The 18,731-nt window shown below is 38.4% G+C and overlaps 2 protein-coding genes across 2 annotated transcripts; one reads left to right on the top strand and one right to left on the bottom strand.

The window, feature by feature from the left end:
- Positions 1 to 8,267: 8,267 nt before the first annotated feature.
- On the top strand, positions 8,268 to 11,999 carry LOC110709557 (GDSL esterase/lipase At3g26430-like). The gene is made up of 5 exons (XM_021887777.1): positions 8,268 to 8,780; positions 9,935 to 10,144; positions 10,344 to 10,513; positions 10,698 to 10,968; positions 11,549 to 11,999. Exons 1-5 carry the CDS (start codon positions 8,495 to 8,497, stop codon positions 11,812 to 11,814), a joined length of 1,203 nt encoding a protein of 400 aa, XP_021743469.1. The 5' UTR covers positions 8,268 to 8,494; the 3' UTR covers positions 11,815 to 11,999.
- A 4,741-nt stretch (positions 12,000 to 16,740) lies between these two features.
- Positions 16,741 to 17,730, bottom strand: LOC110713662. Its single transcript, XM_021892125.1, has one exon. It carries the CDS (start codon positions 17,728 to 17,730, stop codon positions 16,741 to 16,743), a length of 990 nt encoding a protein of 329 aa, XP_021747817.1.
- Between the last annotated feature and the right edge of the window lie 1,001 nt (positions 17,731 to 18,731).

Below are 18,731 nucleotides of genomic sequence, written 5' to 3'. Positions count from 1 at the left end.
GGGGGAGATAAAGGACCAGATCAACAAGAGGACGGCTGGCTCCAATAGGGGTTAGTCGGCCAAGAAGCCTTCTCTCTCTGAGAAGAACAAGCCAATCAGGAACCAAGAGCCCACTTCGCATCCTAAATCAAAGGAGGGGAAGGGGCCCTTGATTGATCTTTCTAAGATTCGATACCCTGAGAAAGGGAAGAGGAAGGCCATCCGGCATGTTCAGCCGGATGGCTCAACGAAGACATACTCTGATGCTCGGTTCCTAATCGAGCAAAAGAGAAACCAGAAACTGTCTGAGTCGGCTTTAACTTCGAGTTACCCAGACAACTTCCAGTTAGGCGGCCCGTTCGTTTACACTGGCCCTCAGATGATCCATTTGGCCCTGTATGTGCTTCAGCAACCATACATGCCATATGGACAACCTTACATGCAACCGGCCCTCTTTGGGGGTCAGGTGGCACAAAATGTCCAACCTTTGGACTGGTAGCTCCGTCTGCTAAAATTTAGGAACAACCTTCTGCGTTCTCCAAGGAAATAACCTAGGCGGCACAGCCGGCCAAGGTTAAAAATATTTTGGTGGGTACTTATGATGGTACCACCAACCTTAAAGACCACCTTATGGCCTACACCAAGTTACAGGGGTTGGATGACGCCACCTGGTGCCGATGCTTCCCGGCTACATTGAAGGGCATCGCCCAACAATGGTTCGACAACTTGCCAGCCGGCTGCATCAATAGCTTTAAGACACTTGAGTTCTTGTTTTCTTCTAACTTCTCTATGAATATCCTTTCCAAGAAAACAAGGCTTGACTTGGATGTAGTGCAACAGGGGGAAAGAGAAGGCCTACGGTCATACGTCAGGCAGTTCAATCTAGTGAGAATCCAGATTCAAGGGCTGTCTGACGATGTGGCTTATACAGAATTTTTCAAGGGTCTGAAGGATGGTCGACTTTTAAGTTTGACCTCGTCAGAAAGGGGGTTGCCACCCTCTAGGAAGCGCTGATGGAGGCAAAAGCCTATATACAGGCGACTGAGCTCTTCTCCATCAGCAAGCATTCGAACTCTAAGAAGTTTGACAAAAAAGAGATTCAACAAGCTCAGTTGGCCAAGAAAACTGAAGAGAGTAAGAAGAGAAAAGAGATCTGGGCGATTGACAAATCTGACCAGCCGTCCTAGAAGAAAAAGAAAGAGTTTAAACCGTGCGTCCTAAAGTACGAGTTTAACAAAGATTGCTACTCCATCCTCATGGAGATAAAAGACCGAGTGACCATAGAGAAGCCTGCTGCTATGAAAGGATCCACCAAAAACAGGAACAAAAACAAACACTGCCATTTCCATGAGGATATTGGCCATGACACCAACGACTGCTATAGTCTCAAGCGGTTGTTGGATCGTCTGGCTGATAAGGGGGTGTTGAAGTCTTACATCCTGAAGTCTAAGGTGACCCTGAAGCGGCCCTTGATTGATCTTTCTAAGATCCGATTCCCTGAGACAGGGAAGAGGAAGGCCATGCGGCATGTTCAGCCGGATGGCTCAACGAAGACATACTCTGATGCTCGGTTCCTAATCGAGCAAAAGAGAAACTAGCAACTGTTTGAGTCGGCTTTAACTTCGAGTTACCCAGACATCTTCCAGTTAGGCGGTACGAGAAAGTCAGTCAGGCGGCCCGTTCGTTTACACTGGCCTCAAATGATCCATTCGGCCCCGTATGTGCTTCAGCAACCATACATGTCGTATGGACAACCTTACATGCAGCCGGCCCTCTTTGGGGGTCAGGTGGCACAATATGTTCAACCTTTGGACTGGCAGCTTCGTCTGCTAAAATTTGGGAACAACCTTCTGCATTCTCCAAGGAAATAACCGAGGTGGCACAGCCGGCCAAGGTTAAAAATGTTTTGGTGGGTACTTATGATGGTACCACCAACCTTGAAGGCCACCTTATGGCCTACACCAAGTTACAGGGGTTGGATGACGCCACCTGGTGCCGATGCTTCCCGGCTACATTGAAGGGCATCGCCCAACAATGGTTCGACAACTTGCCAGCCGGCTGCATCAATAGCTTTAAGACACTTGCGTTCTTGTTTTCTTCTAACTTCTCTATGAATATCCTTTCCAAGAAAACAAGGCTTGACTTGGATGTAGTGCAACAGGGGGAAAGAGAAGGCCTACGGTCATACGTCAGGCAGTTCAATCTAGTGAGAATCCAGATTCAAGGGCTGTCTGACGATGTGGCTTATACAAACTTTTTCAAGGGTCTGAAGGATGGTTGACTTTTAAGTTTGACCTCGTCAGAAAGGGGGTTTCCACCCTCCAGGAAGTGCTGATGGAGGCAGAAGCCTATATACAGGCGGCTGAGCTCTTCTCCATCAGCAAGCATTCGAACTCTAAGAAGTTTGATAAAAAAGAGATTCAACAAGCTCAGTCGGTATATAAAAGCGTATATTGAAGACATGATAGTCAAATCCAAGCTACAGACGGATCATCTTGCTGACCTCCGAGAAACCTTCACCACACTCAGGCGACACAAGGTCATTCTCAATCCCAAGAAGTGTGTCTTTGGTGTTGAGTTTGGGAAGTTTCTCGAATTTTTGATTGATCAAAGGGATAGAGCCCAACCCAAAGAAGATACAGACGATCATTGACATGAAGTCTCCCCGCACTGTCAAGGAAGTTCAGAAATTAACCGATTGTCTGGCGGCATTGGGAGATTCCTCAGCCGGTTAGGTGATAAGTGCCTCTATTTTTTCCAAGCTATCAAAAAGAAGACTAGGTTTGAATGAGGGGATGATGCTGAGGCGGCCTTTCAGAAATTGAAAGAACACTTGCACTCTTTGCCGAGGCTTGTTAGCCCTCTGCGAAAGGAGGCGCTTTACATGTACTTATCCGTCTCAGACCATGCTCTCAGTGCTGTTCTCCTTGATGAGAAAAACGACACCCAGCTCCTGGTCTATTTCATCAGCCATATATGTTCTTCGAAATGCTGAACTACGGTACCCAATGGTTGAAAAATTTGGCCTGTTTCTTTTCATGGTAGTCAAGAAGTTGACACCTTACTTCTTGGCACATCCGGTTGTGGTCTACACAGACCAACCCCTCAAGCGCCCAATGACAACCTTGGAGTCATCCGGTAGGATTCTCAAATAGGCTATTGAAATGCAAAGTCTTGAAATCTCTTTCGAACCAAGGAAGGTCGTGAATGGACAGGCTTTTGCCGACTTCATTGTCGAAATTACAAGGCCGGCTAAGCCGGAGAATCTTGACTAGGTTTGGAAAGTGTATGTAGATGGGAGCTCTACTATGAACGACTGTGGTGCAGGGGTTATATGTCAGTCCCCTGAAGGGGACAAGTATGAATATGCACTACGGTTCAAGTTTCAGGCCTTAAATAACGAGGTGGAATATGAAGCCCTGCTAGCCGGTATCCGCATGTGCAAGGCGGCAGGGGCAAGAAAAATTAACACCTGCTCTGATTCACAATTGGTCGTTAGCAAGTACCATGGTGACTATGAGGCCAACCATCCGACCATGATCAAATATTTGCAGGCGGTCAAAGAAGAGGCCGAGACACTTGATGGATTTAATCTAAGTCAGGTGCCCAGGTTAGAGAACAATCAAGCGGATGCTCTTTCTAAGCTGACATCATCCGCATCCTATGATACACCTCGGTCGGTCTTTTGGGAAGTAATGGAAAAGCGAAGTATTGAAGAAGATCCCATTGGAATACTAGACCGGAGTTCAACCTGGATGGATGGCATCTGGGCCTATTTACTAGACAACACTTTGTCGGATACATATCCAGAAATGGCTGCAATGAAAAAATGTGCGGCCAATTTTGAGATTCATAATGGAGAGCTTTTCAAGAAGGGTTTTCTGCAATCTCTTTCGAAATGAATCACCCCAGAAAGGGGGCAAGAGATTCTGGAAGACCTACACTCGGGCTTTTGTGCCTCCCACATAGGTGGCAGGACTCTAGCTGAAAGGGCTAGACGGAAAGGCTAATTCTAGCCCACTCTTAAGGCAGACGCCACGGAAATGGTGAAGAAGTGTGACAAATGTCAAAGATTCGGCAGACTCATACACCGTCCGGGCACTGATCTAACGGCCGTCCATAGCCTAGTACTGTTCGCCAAATGGGGCATGGGCATTCTGGGTCCATATACGCCTGCACCAGGCGGACGGCGCTATATTCTAGTTGCCGTTGACTACTTCACCAAGTGGGTAGAAGCAGAGGCGGTCAAAGGCATTAAGACAAAGGATGTCATCTCCTTCATCTAGAAGAATATCATCACCTGGTTTGGAATACCTATGTCTATGGTCTTTGACAATGGCCCACTTTGAGACGAAAACCCTTAAGAATTTGTTGGGAGACCAAGGGATCTCTCATTGCTTTACATCAGTCGGCCGTCCCCAAGCGAACGGCCAGGTTGAAGCCTTCAACAAGCTAATCTCATACGGCATTAAAAAGAAAATTGAAAGAGCTTGTGGTCTATGGGCGGATGAGTTGCCTCATGTCCTATGGGCCATCAGAACAACATGAAAAGGGGCAGCCGGCAAAACCCCATTTCTCATGGTTTATGGTTCTGAAGCTGTCTTGCCCATCGAACACTACGAGCCGACTCTTCGAGTCATGTTATATGATGAAGAGGCAAACTGGGAGGCCATGCGGCTAGCATTGGACATACTCCCGGAACGCAGGGGCAATGCCGCCTTGCCTCATGAGATTTACCGTCTGAGAATGATAAGAGCCTACAAGAGAAGAGTACACAATCGACCCTTAAAAGTTGGGGACTTTGTGCTTTGAAATATGGAAGCAATCAGTAGGGCCAATGAACAAGGCATTGACGCCCAATTGGGAAGGTCCTTACCGGATCTATGAAGAAGTAAGAGGCGGCACCTACCAGCTGGAAATTCCAGACGGCGGGAAGCTAGCTTGAACTTGGAATGTAGATAACTTAAAAAAGTACTACTTTTGAGACTTGTAAATTTTTTGTAAATAAAAAGCTTATCAATGAAAAGTGGCTTTTTATTGCTATACTAGATATGTCTCCCAATGGGAACATCGCCTGTGCAATGTGCAGGCGGATAAATCTATTCTAACCGTCTACTCCAACATGAGTATGACATTCGACAACATCCATTTGGGTGACTTCGTCGCAGAGAGCATCTCCCATTTGGGTGGTACATTGCTCAATAAACTTAAAAACAAACGGCCCTACCGAGTGTCTGGATTAAGATAAACTCGCAGCTGTTTGAATTGAACTATCTGACAAGAGACCTAAAAAGCTGAAAATTACCGCCTATTTTATAATAAATGGTAATCGGCTACTATCTTGGTTGGATACAACCTTATTTCGGTACGTACACCATTAAATGCCTGCTATTGCACAAGGGCAATGCAGGCGGCAAAATTTCAAATAATAAATATAAGCTAAGTCCAAAAACTTAGCAGCTAAGCATTGTTCATTTTAGAATGATCTGATGAGGTCAATGGCCGGATAATATTAAATGCTTATCCGCCTGCTAGATGGTCGACCGTCCGCTTGGTTTGGGGCAATCACCATAGTGATTGATTGACTTGGAAACCAATCATACTCTCTAAAGTATCAAAAATTTCCAAGTCAATCAATTCACCTTTGGAACCAAGTGCATAGCCGTCCAGGGGCAAAAACAACCGGTATAGTGAAAAAATTGCATAGAAAAAAGCAAGTTAAATACTTAGCTAAAATCTAAGCATATCAAAAATTCAAAGCAAGTGCAATATGACAAAACCGGACTCATAGTCGGATAATTTATTTATTAACTTAGCCGACCCCATGGTCGACTAAAAAAGAGTTAACCGGTACAACTGGCAAAAATTGTCAAGTTACCTGACCCCTTGGTCGGTAAAAGATACAGAGATACACGGCACGCAGGCCAGAGAATTAATAAATTGCCATTTGGTCGCAGAAACAAACAACAAGCTTAATTATCTCCTCAGTATCGACAACCGCATCCTCTTTCTCTCCAGTCGGATGCCGGTCATTTTCATCCTCCTACTCCTCCTCCTGATCAAACCCCCCGAATGACCCCCCAGTAGAGTCGGACTCCTCCTCCTCCTCCTTCTCCTCCACCTCCTCTTGGGATTTTCTCAGAAGCCTATCATTGAACTCAAGGGCGGTTGCTTCAAATTGATGCTTCCACCCGTCATAGTCAGTACCGGGGAAGAGGGACTCCCAATTCATCTGCATGATGGCCTCGCCGTTTATCATCTGCTTCACCAAGGCCTTCTTCTCCTCCTTGGCTCTTGAAGTATACTTCTTTCCGAGTTGGACCTCCTAGTTTTGCAGCCTCTTCTTGAGGTTCTCCACCTGGGTGCGGAGTCTATCTGCCTTATTGTTCGCCTCCTAGAGGGGCTCGAGCTTGGCCTTGAGGTCCTTAACCTCCTTCTCCAGCTCGGCTATCCGCCTCTTCGCTGCATCCAGATCGGCCTTGACCTGCAGACTGGTCGCCGCCTGAGGATACAGTATATCAGTGGCCAGTAGTTCATTTTGAGAAATCTCAAACGCGGCCGTATCTAGAGAAGAGGCGGCCCGAGCATTCACGGCTTTTACCTCTTTGGTCTTCTTGTTAAATGGTCTTTTAAAGCTGTTCACCCGCAGCATAGCCTGCATCCGGCAAAGGGGCAAAACATTAATATTGAGCGGCTCAAAGAGTTGCACAAAAAAGAAAAATTACAAGTTATTGCACCTTATCAAGGAGGGCAAGGATGACATCAAAGTTAAGGGAGCTGACTCCTTTGATAGACTCCCTGTCCTCGAGGGAGATGGCCATCAACATGGTCTTCGCTAGATGTTGAATATCCGGCCTTTGGGGGGCATCTGCACATTCAACACTTTGTAAGTAGTTGACGTAAAAAATCCGGCCATAAAACCGGGTGTTTTCAGAAGTGTTGGTCGACTGTTGATTGAACTTGACCCTACAAGGGTAGGGCAAGGGATTAAAACTTGTAATACCTCCCGCGTCCGCCTCATCTCTCTCTCTGGGGAACTTGCTTCCACCAGCAGCCGCCTTCTCTTTAAGGTCCTTGTTCCTACCGACCGCCTCCCAGTCTTTTAGGGGTTTGCTTCCCCCAGCTGCTGAGCCGATAGTAGCTTCAAGTGGACCCTTGCCACTCTTTGACGCTTTATGGGCGTCCGACTTCTGTAAGGCCTCGAGGCCTGCTGGAGATTTTCCCCCAGTTGAGGGGTGGTAGTAGATGAAATGTATTTTTTTTGGAATAATTAAAGTTATTTATTTTAAATTTATATTTATTGTTACCTTTGTTAAATTAAAGTATATATATAATAATACTAGTATGTTACATTTCACATTTGATATTAATTAAAATTATAAGTAATCTAAAACGACACTATTCACATTAATAATGTCGTTGGACTAGGCGATACAAACCGTTGTATAAACCTAAGTCGTTTAATTAGATCTACATTTGGTAATGTTTATTGTATTTATTTTAAATTTATATTTATTGTTACCTTTGTTAAATTAAAGTATATATATATAAATATATAATAATACTAGTATGTTACATTTGATATTAATTAAAATAACTAAGTAATCTAAAACGACATTAATAATACCGTTGGACTAGGTGATATAAACCTTTGTATAAACCTAAGCCGTTTGATCAGATCTACCTTTATTAACATTAATTGTATTTAGCCATTTAGGTTGTAAATAATTCAATTTGAATTAAGCAGTTTGTAATCGGATCAGTTTAAACAGGTTGCGATTCGAAAACAGTTCGATTTTAAGTTTTAACGGGTTATGGCAGTTCGGTTTAGACGGTTAGCGGATTATAACGGTTTGGGTTAAACAGTTTTTCCTGCGGTTTAAACGGTTTTGGTTCATAAACAGGTCAGTTTGAACGGTTAGCGAGTTACAAATGGTACGGTTTAAACCGTTTTTTCTACAGTTTAAACGGTTTCGGTTTATAAACGGTTCGGGTTAATAACGGGTTTATAAACCATTCGGTTCAGTTCCCTTTCTGTTCGGTTTTGAGCAGTTTGGTTTGTTATCGGTTTACGGTCCATAACGGGTTGACATTAAGCGGTTTGATTCGGTTTCGGTTTGATATTGTACGGTTCAGTTCGGTTTTCGGTTTAAATTTATTGGTTTATAAACGGTTTGGTCCGTGATGGTTCGGTTCGGTAACGGGCGGTTTCACGGTTCGGTTTGAATAGTCCCACCCCTACTTAAATGTATTCATATAAAGTATTGTATATTAATCTATTTCAATCAATACTTTTATGGGGTTAAATACAAATTTAAAAGTCGATTATAGTCAAGTGACATCAAAATAAACAACAAAGCAATTGAAAAAACAAGTCAACGAAACACAGCCTAAATCACAGCTGCACAACCTTACAAAAATCTATAAATATTTATAGTTATTCCATGTATTAATCAATCCTTGATTCCCTAATTTCCCTCACAATAAACAAATAACAGGAGAGTAAACAGAAACCATGTGTACAAAGAAAAAGAGGGAAATGAGATTGGGGCTTATTAATCTCATGATCTGTGTTTTTCTGGTAACATCTAATTTGGGGTTGACAGTAGCATTGACTAACAACTCTTCTCAAATTAAAAACATATGCGAGTTTCCGGCTATTTTCAACTTTGGTGATTCCAACTCCGACACCGGCGGCCTTACCGCGGTGTATGGCCAGGCACTTCCTCCCAATGGTCAAACCTTTTTTGGTAAACCTGTTGGTCGTTTCTGCGACGGCCGCCTCGTCATCGATTTTGTAGGTACTCTTTTATCTACAATCTTTTTCTTTTGTCCTTTTGCTAAAGATGCTGTTTATGATGGAATTGGCACATTATATGATGTTACAATTTCTTATGTCCGTTTTGCTCCCTCATTTCAGAATAAATGTATCACTTAACGTTACTAGCATTCTAGCAACTGCAAGACCATTGATAAATTAATGATCTATCAACACATTAATTAATACTCGTAGTAAAAAAGTCAAGATTGATGCACTTGTAGCCAGTAAATGTAAATTAAATTACGTATTTAGTACAAATAAGTCTTGATAGGTAAAGGTGTAAAGCACCTATAAAAGAATTAACCAACAAACATTTTTTACAGGCACATATATTAATGTAAAATTTTGACTAATAATATTTATTTAGGAAAATGGTGACCAATAATATGTTTAATTATCAATAAACAAAAATTATAATAATTGAATATTAATTAATTATTTATTTAGACAATTCCAATCAGAATCCATAGGGGATATTTTTCTTTTATATAAATCATTTACATTAGTTAGTGTGAATAAAGAGTGCAAAAAGTCAACATGTTTAACTTAAAAAAAAAAAAAAAGAGTAAAATTTAGGGCACATTAAACCGTGACACTTAAGAACAAATTAAAAATGACAACAAAGATATATTCCATATTATGATTGCATTAAAGTAAAATTAGTAAGGATTAATATAGGCTCTAAAGTGAAATTATGTCAAAATATTAATGCCACTAAAGTGAAATTGGCAGTCCTACCAGAGTACCAAATTATCCTAAGGTACACTATTTTACAATTACGTCAGACTCACCCCCGAAATTTTTGTTTTTAAGATTCTTAAAATTATTAAAATAAAGACCATAAGTTTACTTTTGTTTAACGAGTATTTTTTTTAGATACAAGTCTAACTTATTGGATTAGATTACAATTTTTAGTAATTTAGTTTTTATTATAAGAATTATTTGTCGTCAATGGGTCTTGCTTTACGGATTGGATTATAATTAGCATATCTTAATCTCCTTATTATCATATATTTTCAACATTGATAAATTACCAGATGATAAATTGGCCATTTTATTTGTTGTAAAATAACTCTTTTTACCAAGCAAGCTGATAGAAGAACGCCTAATTATCTGAATTTTCACTTGATACAGCTGAAAGTTTGGGATTACCGTATCTAAGTGCGTACCTAGACTCAATAGGGTCAAATTTTAGCCATGGAGCCAACTTCGCAACCGCGGGTTCAACGATTAGACCTCAAAACACCACAATAACTCAGAGCGGATATAGTCCCATCTCTTTGGACATCCAATATGCTGAATACTACAAATTTTACAAGGAGTCCCAAGTTGTTCGTAATCAAGGTAATCATCAATCGACAAAGTGTTTTGAACTTGTACCTTTTATCGTACATTTATGCTCCTAGTCGTGTCACATGCCTAAAGTTAGGCATGTGTATGCACATTCTACTTTGTTCATTGTTGAGTGTACCTTTCTTTAATTACACTTGAATTTACTTATGATTTGATTGGAGAAATCTTATTTTATGAAATGTCGATGTAGGAGGAGTTTTTGAGGAGCTGTTACCCAAAGAAGGTTACTTCACTCGTGCTCTATACACCTTCGATATCGGCCAAAATGACATCACTGCTGGTTACAAACTAAACTTGACTACAGAGCAGGTCAAGGCCAGCATACCTGATATTATTAATCAGTTCGCCAAAGTTGTAAGGGTAAGATAGCTATATACTTCTTTTCTCTAATATACTATCTCTTTTCACAAATTAAATCCGGGTTGGTTTACTAGCCGAATCAATCCTAGAAATGTCAAGCTCGACTCAACTCAACTCGACTTGTTGCACATTGATGTCCCTCCATCCCTAAACAAAGTTAACATGTCTTTGGTGTCTGCTGTAGGGTGTGTATGCACAAGGAGGAAGGTCATTCTGGATCCACAACACAGGTCCATTGGGCTGCCTACCATATATGTTGGACCACTTTCTCCTAACAGCGGCCCAAGTCGATGAATTCGGATGTGCAAGCCCATTGAATGAGGTTTCCCAGTACTACAATAGTCAGCTGGAGGATATTGTTACTCAGCTAAGGAGGGATTTGCCTTTGGCTTCAATCACATTTGTTGATATATATTCTATCAAACTTAAGCTCATTACCCAAGCCAAAAGACATGGTAAGCCTTTCAACAAAAAAAAAAAAAAAATTGAATAAACTTGTTAAGCCATTAATAATTTTTTTTTTGTACAGCTTGTTATTATGTGTTGCTTCACATTATATCTAGAAAAGGTTTGATTTTTAGTGTCAAAATTAAAGGTTTTATTCTTTCGTAGATGGGCTATATATAAGATTCCACAATTTATTGAAACAAAAATATCATATACGTAGTTTTTAGAAACAGACTTAGAACAAGGAATGTTGCGTACTGCTAGTTGTTAGCTATACTTGTGACTTTGTGAGTATTTTTGTCCCACATCAAAAAACTTCGAAGTAGACTATTCATTATTGTTAGTTTGTCACTAAGCTAGCTCACTACGTACTCATATTGTCAATTGAATTTAGGATGGATCTTTACTCGGTTATGTTCATGGAAATTTTATTCTTCCTTGTCTATCCTTCATCCTTGATAGAATTTTAAAACAACCCCAATCGAAAAAGGATACGATCTTCCAAAAAAGATATTGCTTGTTATTTAAGATTTCAACATAAGAATTTCGATAAATTCAACTTGTATATGAAACAATATTGTGTTGCAGGCTTTGAGAAACCTCTAGTAGCTTGTTGTGGCATTGGAGGAAAATACAACTTCAACAACACAATGAGATGCGGAAGCACAGAGATTGTAAATGGCAAAGAGATTTTGGTTGCGAAATCATGCGATAATCCATCCAAACGTATTATTTGGGATGGCATTCATTACACTGAGGCAGCTAATAAGTGGATAGTTGATCAAATTATGAAAGATTCCTCGTACACAAATCCATCTATTCCATTGGAAATGGCTTGTCAAAAGTTGAATTAAAGGGCTTAATGTGTATGCTCAAGTTTATGTGTGCTTATTTTTATGTCAAAGTTCATATGATTTTCAATTAAATTTAGATTGATTTAGTAGAACTTTAATCCACAACTTTAATAAGGTTGCGTAAAAAGAATTTAGATTGTGTTAATTATATGGTGCTTCAATAAATTGCCCCAATTGTTTACTCATATTGTTTGTGTGTTTTATATATTCCATACGTGGAGGTAATCATAGGTCGAGTCAGATTCCTATAAAAAAAATGAAAAATGAAATAGTGTCCATTATGATGGGCTAAAATATTATGCTATATCCAACAAAATAAGGCCAAAGTTAAAAGAGCTTAAAAATATGAAGCATCGGAATTGGCCTCATCAAGCCATGCCATTTTTGTTAAGTGTAGCTATACATTGACATTCTATGGAATTATAAGATTTTCATTTTAGCTAGAATTAAGTAAAATTACAATTATCTAATAAACTTGGTATCCAAAAAAAAAAAAAAAAAAAAAAAAACCTAGCCGTCCCCTCATCTCTCCTCTTCTCTTCTAGGGTCTATAATAATTAGGTTGTTTAGGTCGTAAATAGTCTAATTTTTTTGGAAATTAGACTGTTTTCGACCCTTTAATCTTGTTTTTCTATACCGTTGCATTTTAAGTTTTAATAAATCTACACAAGTAGTGTAGATTGATATTCGTCTGTCTCCCTATGGTGGAATCGTTAGTTTTTGTTAGTTTAATTGTTTGTTTTTCATTAGGGTTTATTTGTGTGCCAGGGCTTATAAAAAAAGTAATCATCCTTTGCCCTATTATCAGTTTGTGGGTTAACATTTGTTCGGGATTGTAACAGTGGTTGAATTCTCAAATGCATTCAAGCAAATCATATAATAATCATTCTTACGGCTACAACAAATCGTTAGACCATCTCTCCGAAAAGGCTACATTTTTCAGCGATGTGTGCTAGAGATGTACCACAGTGCAAGATCTTTTCAACGATCGTAGCTTTGATGAAGGAAACCTTTATTTGATTCTATTTTATGTAATTGTTAAATTAGATTTCATTTGTAGATGCCGGATGACTTTTTATTAATGAATTGATTTTGTTCAAGAAAAAAGTAAAACTACAATTGACGGATCCAAGGGCGGGCCTACCCAGGCCATGGCCCGCCCCATGCCTAGAGTTTTTAGTATTTATATCTATCTATACTTATATGTTAAAAAGCGTTCCTAAAAACGTTTAATTTATATACCACATGACACCCTCGCATGTCATCTTTTAAGTATGAGCATGTTTAATGAAAAATGTTTATTATGAGATTTGAACCCACAACCACTAAAATATGCATTAGAAGTCTTACCATCTCATCAATTGATTAATCATGCTTTTATACTCGACTCATATATATATATATATGAACATTTAATAGCTGCAATTTTTACAAAAATCGATTCTATTATTTGCTAATAATACTTATCAAGGTAATGCATAAAAGCAAATATTAACTATTGTTATAAATTAATTTTAGTTGTTTAATTATTTTGATAATAATTATATCTTTGTTTTCATTATATTACAAATTATATACAAAGGACATGTTTATATGATTAGTCAATAATTATTTTACAACTAATTTATTCTAAGGTTTTATGAAAAAACTATTATACATAAACAATGCAAATAATTAATAAAAAAATAATAATAAAGAATGAACCTATCTATTAAATTACAAGTGTACAAAGTAGTAACCCGAAGCATCGCCCGGGCTACTCACTAGTTACATACTAAATTTTTGTATTTGTAAAGCAATAGAAAGATAGCTAAGTTGGTCATTTATTGATATACTAGTGCAGCAAGTTAGGGTTTCAAATCCCACAACTTGTACTTTTGTTTGTGTTTTTTTTTTCTTTACAATAAAATATTATTCGTTTGACTTCATATTGCCCGTCCTATACAAAATTTTTAGATCCGTCTTTGATAATGGTGTATCAATAAGGTTTTGACACTTCCAATCATAAATTTACCTGGAATTAAGTAAATTTCCAATGGTGTATGGCGGCGTTATAAGGTTTTGACACCTCCATTCATAAATTTAGCTCAAACCAAGTAAAATTCCATGGTTTAGATCTCATCTCCTAAGTCCCAAACAACAAGTCAATAAGGTTTGAATTCTCAACTCTCCGATCCTAACCTTATGATTGGTGTTTTTGTATGCGGATTAATTAGAATTCTCCAATTTCTTAAGGATGACGGAATGTGCCTTTTATGACTATTTTAATAAATGTAAAAATTAAAAAATCATTTATGAGCGACTTGAAAATGAAATAACATAATGGTCGTAATCAAGTTATGATCCCAAATTAAAACTACCCAAATTCCTTATTAATTTAACTAGTGAACATATGACATCTTTTTATTTGTTTGAGCTTTCTATATCGTGGCATGCGCAATTGGTAGAGTTGTCAGTTTCTGATCCGAATCATATCGTTAAATGCGATTGTTTCGAACCGATCTGAAAAGCAACTGAACCGTTAGAAATCCATTTTTTGGAAACCGAAAACCGACTCGACTCAAGTTTTTCAAACCCGAAACTGAAGTGAACCGAATTTGTGCGAACCGTTACTAACCCGACCCGTTATCAAGCCAAACCGTTACAACCCAAAACTGACAACAACCCGAACCCATTTTAAACAGAAAACCGTTTACACCCGGAAAAAATACGATAAACTTGAACTGGTCTAACCCATAACCCGTTGTGACTGAACCATTTATAACTTGTAACCCGTTGTGATCGAACCGTTTCCAACCCAGAACCCGTTGAGACCGAACTGTTTACGACCCATAACCCATTGAGATTGAACCATTTATGACCAGTAACCTGTTATGACTGAGTCGTTTACAACCCGTAACTTAATATGTTTATGGTTTGATCCTTTTCAACCCAATACTCGATAAACCTAACTTATTTATGACTTAACTTGATTATAACATGAGCCGTTCCTACCCATTATCTGACTAACTCGATTCGATAATGATCCGACTCGATTTTAACCCAATATGATTTGGACTGAAACCAGCTTTAATTGGGTAAACCTGTTTTTAAACCGACCAAGTTCAATCCAAACTGATTATGACCTGAACCGATAATGACCGTAGCCGATTTCAACCGATCTGTTTTGAACCGAAACCCATTTTCAAACTGACCCAATTTAACCCAAACTGATTATGACCCGAATCGATTACAACCCAATCCGATTAGGACTCGAACTGTTTTTGAATCGAAACCCACTTTAAAGTGGCTAAACCTGTTTTCAAACTGACCCAATTCAACCCAAACTGATTATGACCTAAACCAACTACAACCTGACCCGATTGGGACCTGACCCGAATAATAATCGCAATAAAAAAAAAAAACCAAATTGAACTGACCCGATGATTTTCAAAACCGGCCTAAACCAACCCGCTAATCTTTTCAACTTGTTATAAATCGATCCGTTATAACCCGAAACTGATAAACTCAACCCAAAACCGAACTATTTATCCGAATTGATACCCTCACAATTGAACATACTTTTGTTACATTATGATGTTACATTCAATCAAAATGGTGAAAAAAAAAATATGCTTTGTAGCTACTTTAGACCCATCCATTTCCTTGAAATTAGCTAATCATAAATTTAAAAGTTGGACCATCCCACCCTTAGTCGTCCTAGTCCTAGACTCCTAGTCCTAAAAATTAAAATATGCTCTAATTTCATTAAATTACCCAATCTTCTTTCTTTTTGTGGGCTTCTTTCACCATTACTAGAAACCTTTTACAAAGCCTTTTAGCTTTTTTTAGGTAAATCACTCTCGTGTTCATTTGACTATATTTGACCTCTTTTCTGGTATTGTGTCCCCCGTTATCCTCATCAATTATCTCCTAACTTTTTCCTTCATCTTTCACATGTTTTGGTGGGCTCTCATTGTTTAGATTTTTTTTATTTTTATTTTTATTTTTTTATTTTTTTATTTTTTTTTGGGGTTAATTAGGCTAGTATTATACAGAGGCACAAAGTTAAATAGATTAGTCGAGAACAATAATATAGTTGTAAATATGTAATGATGGTGGGTAAATGGGTAATACTCAATATATTCTTACTTTGACAGAATTTGATTTCTTGATGAAAAAGCCTTTCACCATTTATCAAATTAGCCTAGGTATGAGATGACTTGTTAATTACCACAGATGGAATAAAAGAATCTTTAGACTTTAATTGATCCCTCAATTTAGTCAATTTCATCAAGCTAGCCTAGGTATAGGATGACTTGTTATATATGTTGTCCTAAAATTAATGACTAGGTATCATTCATACTTTTAAGGTTCGAACATCTAAATATCATTTAACACTATGATTTCTTGTTTAGTCGAATTGATCTATTGTATAGAAATTGAAAAGGTAACTTTTTTTTCTTAGTTTAGAGGGTAAATATCAGGCAAAAAAACTAAGATACTAATAATATCAAGCTCCAACAAATATATAACAGAAGAATGCGCACACAAAAACACTCATTTATTAGCATATTCTTGTATATGATAATATAGGAGAAGGTTATAATTCAATACACCAAAACGGATGGAATTTTGCACAAAAATTTCTTATGAAATGAAATTATTCAAGACACAAAAATACTCTTTATATATGCCCATAAATACATAAATATATTGGTCCCATCCTTATATTTATTCAGTCCCATATTGTCACAACTCTTACAAACGTGAGCTCCCTTTCTTAATGTGGCTCCTTTTAATAATTCCATGTGATATGACCAACCTTTGTCCCCTTTCTTCAAATCTTACCATAACTACATCCATGAAAATACTTCCAAAATCTTTGATGCTCATACTATGATACATACATAATCATGATATCATCATCATCATCATGTACATGCATCATTCAACTTTCCAAGCATAAAGAAACAATTTAAACTCTGGTGATCCATTACTACTCCAATCATCCTCCCTACACGCAGGATCATCTGCATGAAATGATAACGACGACAACGACGACGATGGTGGTGTTGCCGATGACTTGAACAAGAACATAGCATGTCTAGGACCGGACCCGAAAATCCAATCATGAACATCCCAATACACTTCTAGTTTAGCCTCCTTAACATCAATCGATTCATTCCCTCTAAACTTCCATTGTAGATGTTTAACTTGAGTAGCTAACTTCCCATCAATTTTAATATCCATTTCATGACTACTAATCCCTTCTAAATCACCCTTAATATTATTGTTACACTCAACAGAAATTTCATGACATTTGCCTCTTTCATGAAATTTAACCTTAGTTGAAAACCTTTTCTTACCAAAAATGTGCTCTTTCCTAGAGACTAATAGAGGATCAATAAGAGCTGGCCTACACCCGGTTCTTCGGAACGCGTCCTTCTTCATGTCTCCGACGACTAGAACCACCTCCTCCTCGGACACTATCGCGACGTAGTAGTCCGATTGAGGCTCAACCTCACCATTGAACTTGGCAGCCTTAAGATCCCAAACAATACCTATGATTTTACCATCTACCACAAATTGTTTGCACCCTTGTTTCCTCCAAAAGTACCAAGGCTTAAGCTCAACCTTGCTATGATAATGGTCATGACCTTGAGGCCCGTCCACGGACACGGAGAGGCCGTGTAGGAGGAGATTCTTGCACCATGTAATGGTGACCAATCGCGGTTGGCTAGCAATCTTAGTCCTATACACGGACATGATCAGACTCTGGGGTGACCCCGAGGCTGATCGTATTATGCCCGTGTTGGTGTTGGTGTTGGTGGTGGCCAAGGTTGACGGTGTCGCGCACACCCGTGCAGGTGAAAGATCATGCTCAATAGGGGATGATGAAAAACATGTTGGGATGCTAATAGGCTCATGCATCATTTTTTAATTTCGATCACACTAATTATAAACAATGCAAAGTGATCATATAAAAGGGTTTAACAAAAGAGAATATATGTATGTTAATATGTAGTATTTATAATATAAAGATTTATATTTAGAAAGGGGGGAAGAAAAGTGTAACGCTAATCAATCTTACCAGCAAGATGTTATCCTAGATGCTGCCAAAAGGATATGATCATGGCCTCAATTGGCAAGGTATGATATACGGAGTAGACATCAGTTATCATAACAAACCTTCTCTTTTTTATTTTCGTTGTTCGAGGTCGATTTTGGTTTTTTAAATAATAGTCCGACTAATTGCCTAATAGGCGGATAGGTAGAATATAAATGGAAGAAGTGTCGAGATTACCCTTTATCTAATTTATCTAAAGTTCGGATATTATTTGATCACATTATTGAAAACATCAATTAGATCTTATCTTGTGTCAGTTGTCTAACAAATTAATTATGCGAATATGGAGTATAATTTTTTATGTGTAAAATGGGAATCATGATTTCATCAATTTTTGACGTTTCATTTGTTCCCCTTTTTCATGTAAGTAGAGAGGAAACACATCCCTTTTTCACCGAGATGTAAAGTTTGCAATTTCTATGTACAAAACCCAAAAAGCAGGGGAAAGAAAGTAAGAGGTGGGAGAGGTTTTAAGCAAGAGAACATGTGATGTTGGGGCAATAGACCAAGGTATAATAATTCAATATGAATTGTATTGTTTGGATTAATAAAGTTGGCTTTAATGATGTTATCTTAATTTTTAATTATTTGATTCATGTAAAGGAGAGTTTTGTTCATCTAAATGAGGGATTTTGTCCAACTTATAATAGTTCTTTGGCAATTTAGTTAAGAACTTATAGGGATCACATATAGGCATAACAAGATCTATTCTTGTAACTTTCAATTTCTCATCTAGCCAATTATTTCAAGAAAATTGTGAAATGGACTTGATCCCAAGCTTATCATAGTGATTGATGCATCCAGTGAA

Source organism: Chenopodium quinoa, unplaced genomic scaffold (genome assembly GCF_001683475.1).
Source record: "Chenopodium quinoa cultivar QQ74 unplaced genomic scaffold, ASM168347v1, whole genome shotgun sequence".
Taxonomy (NCBI): Eukaryota; Viridiplantae; Streptophyta; class Magnoliopsida; order Caryophyllales; family Amaranthaceae; genus Chenopodium; species Chenopodium quinoa.
The sequence above is the reverse complement of the archived record's forward strand: the minus strand, read 5'-3'. Positions and strand labels throughout refer to the sequence as shown.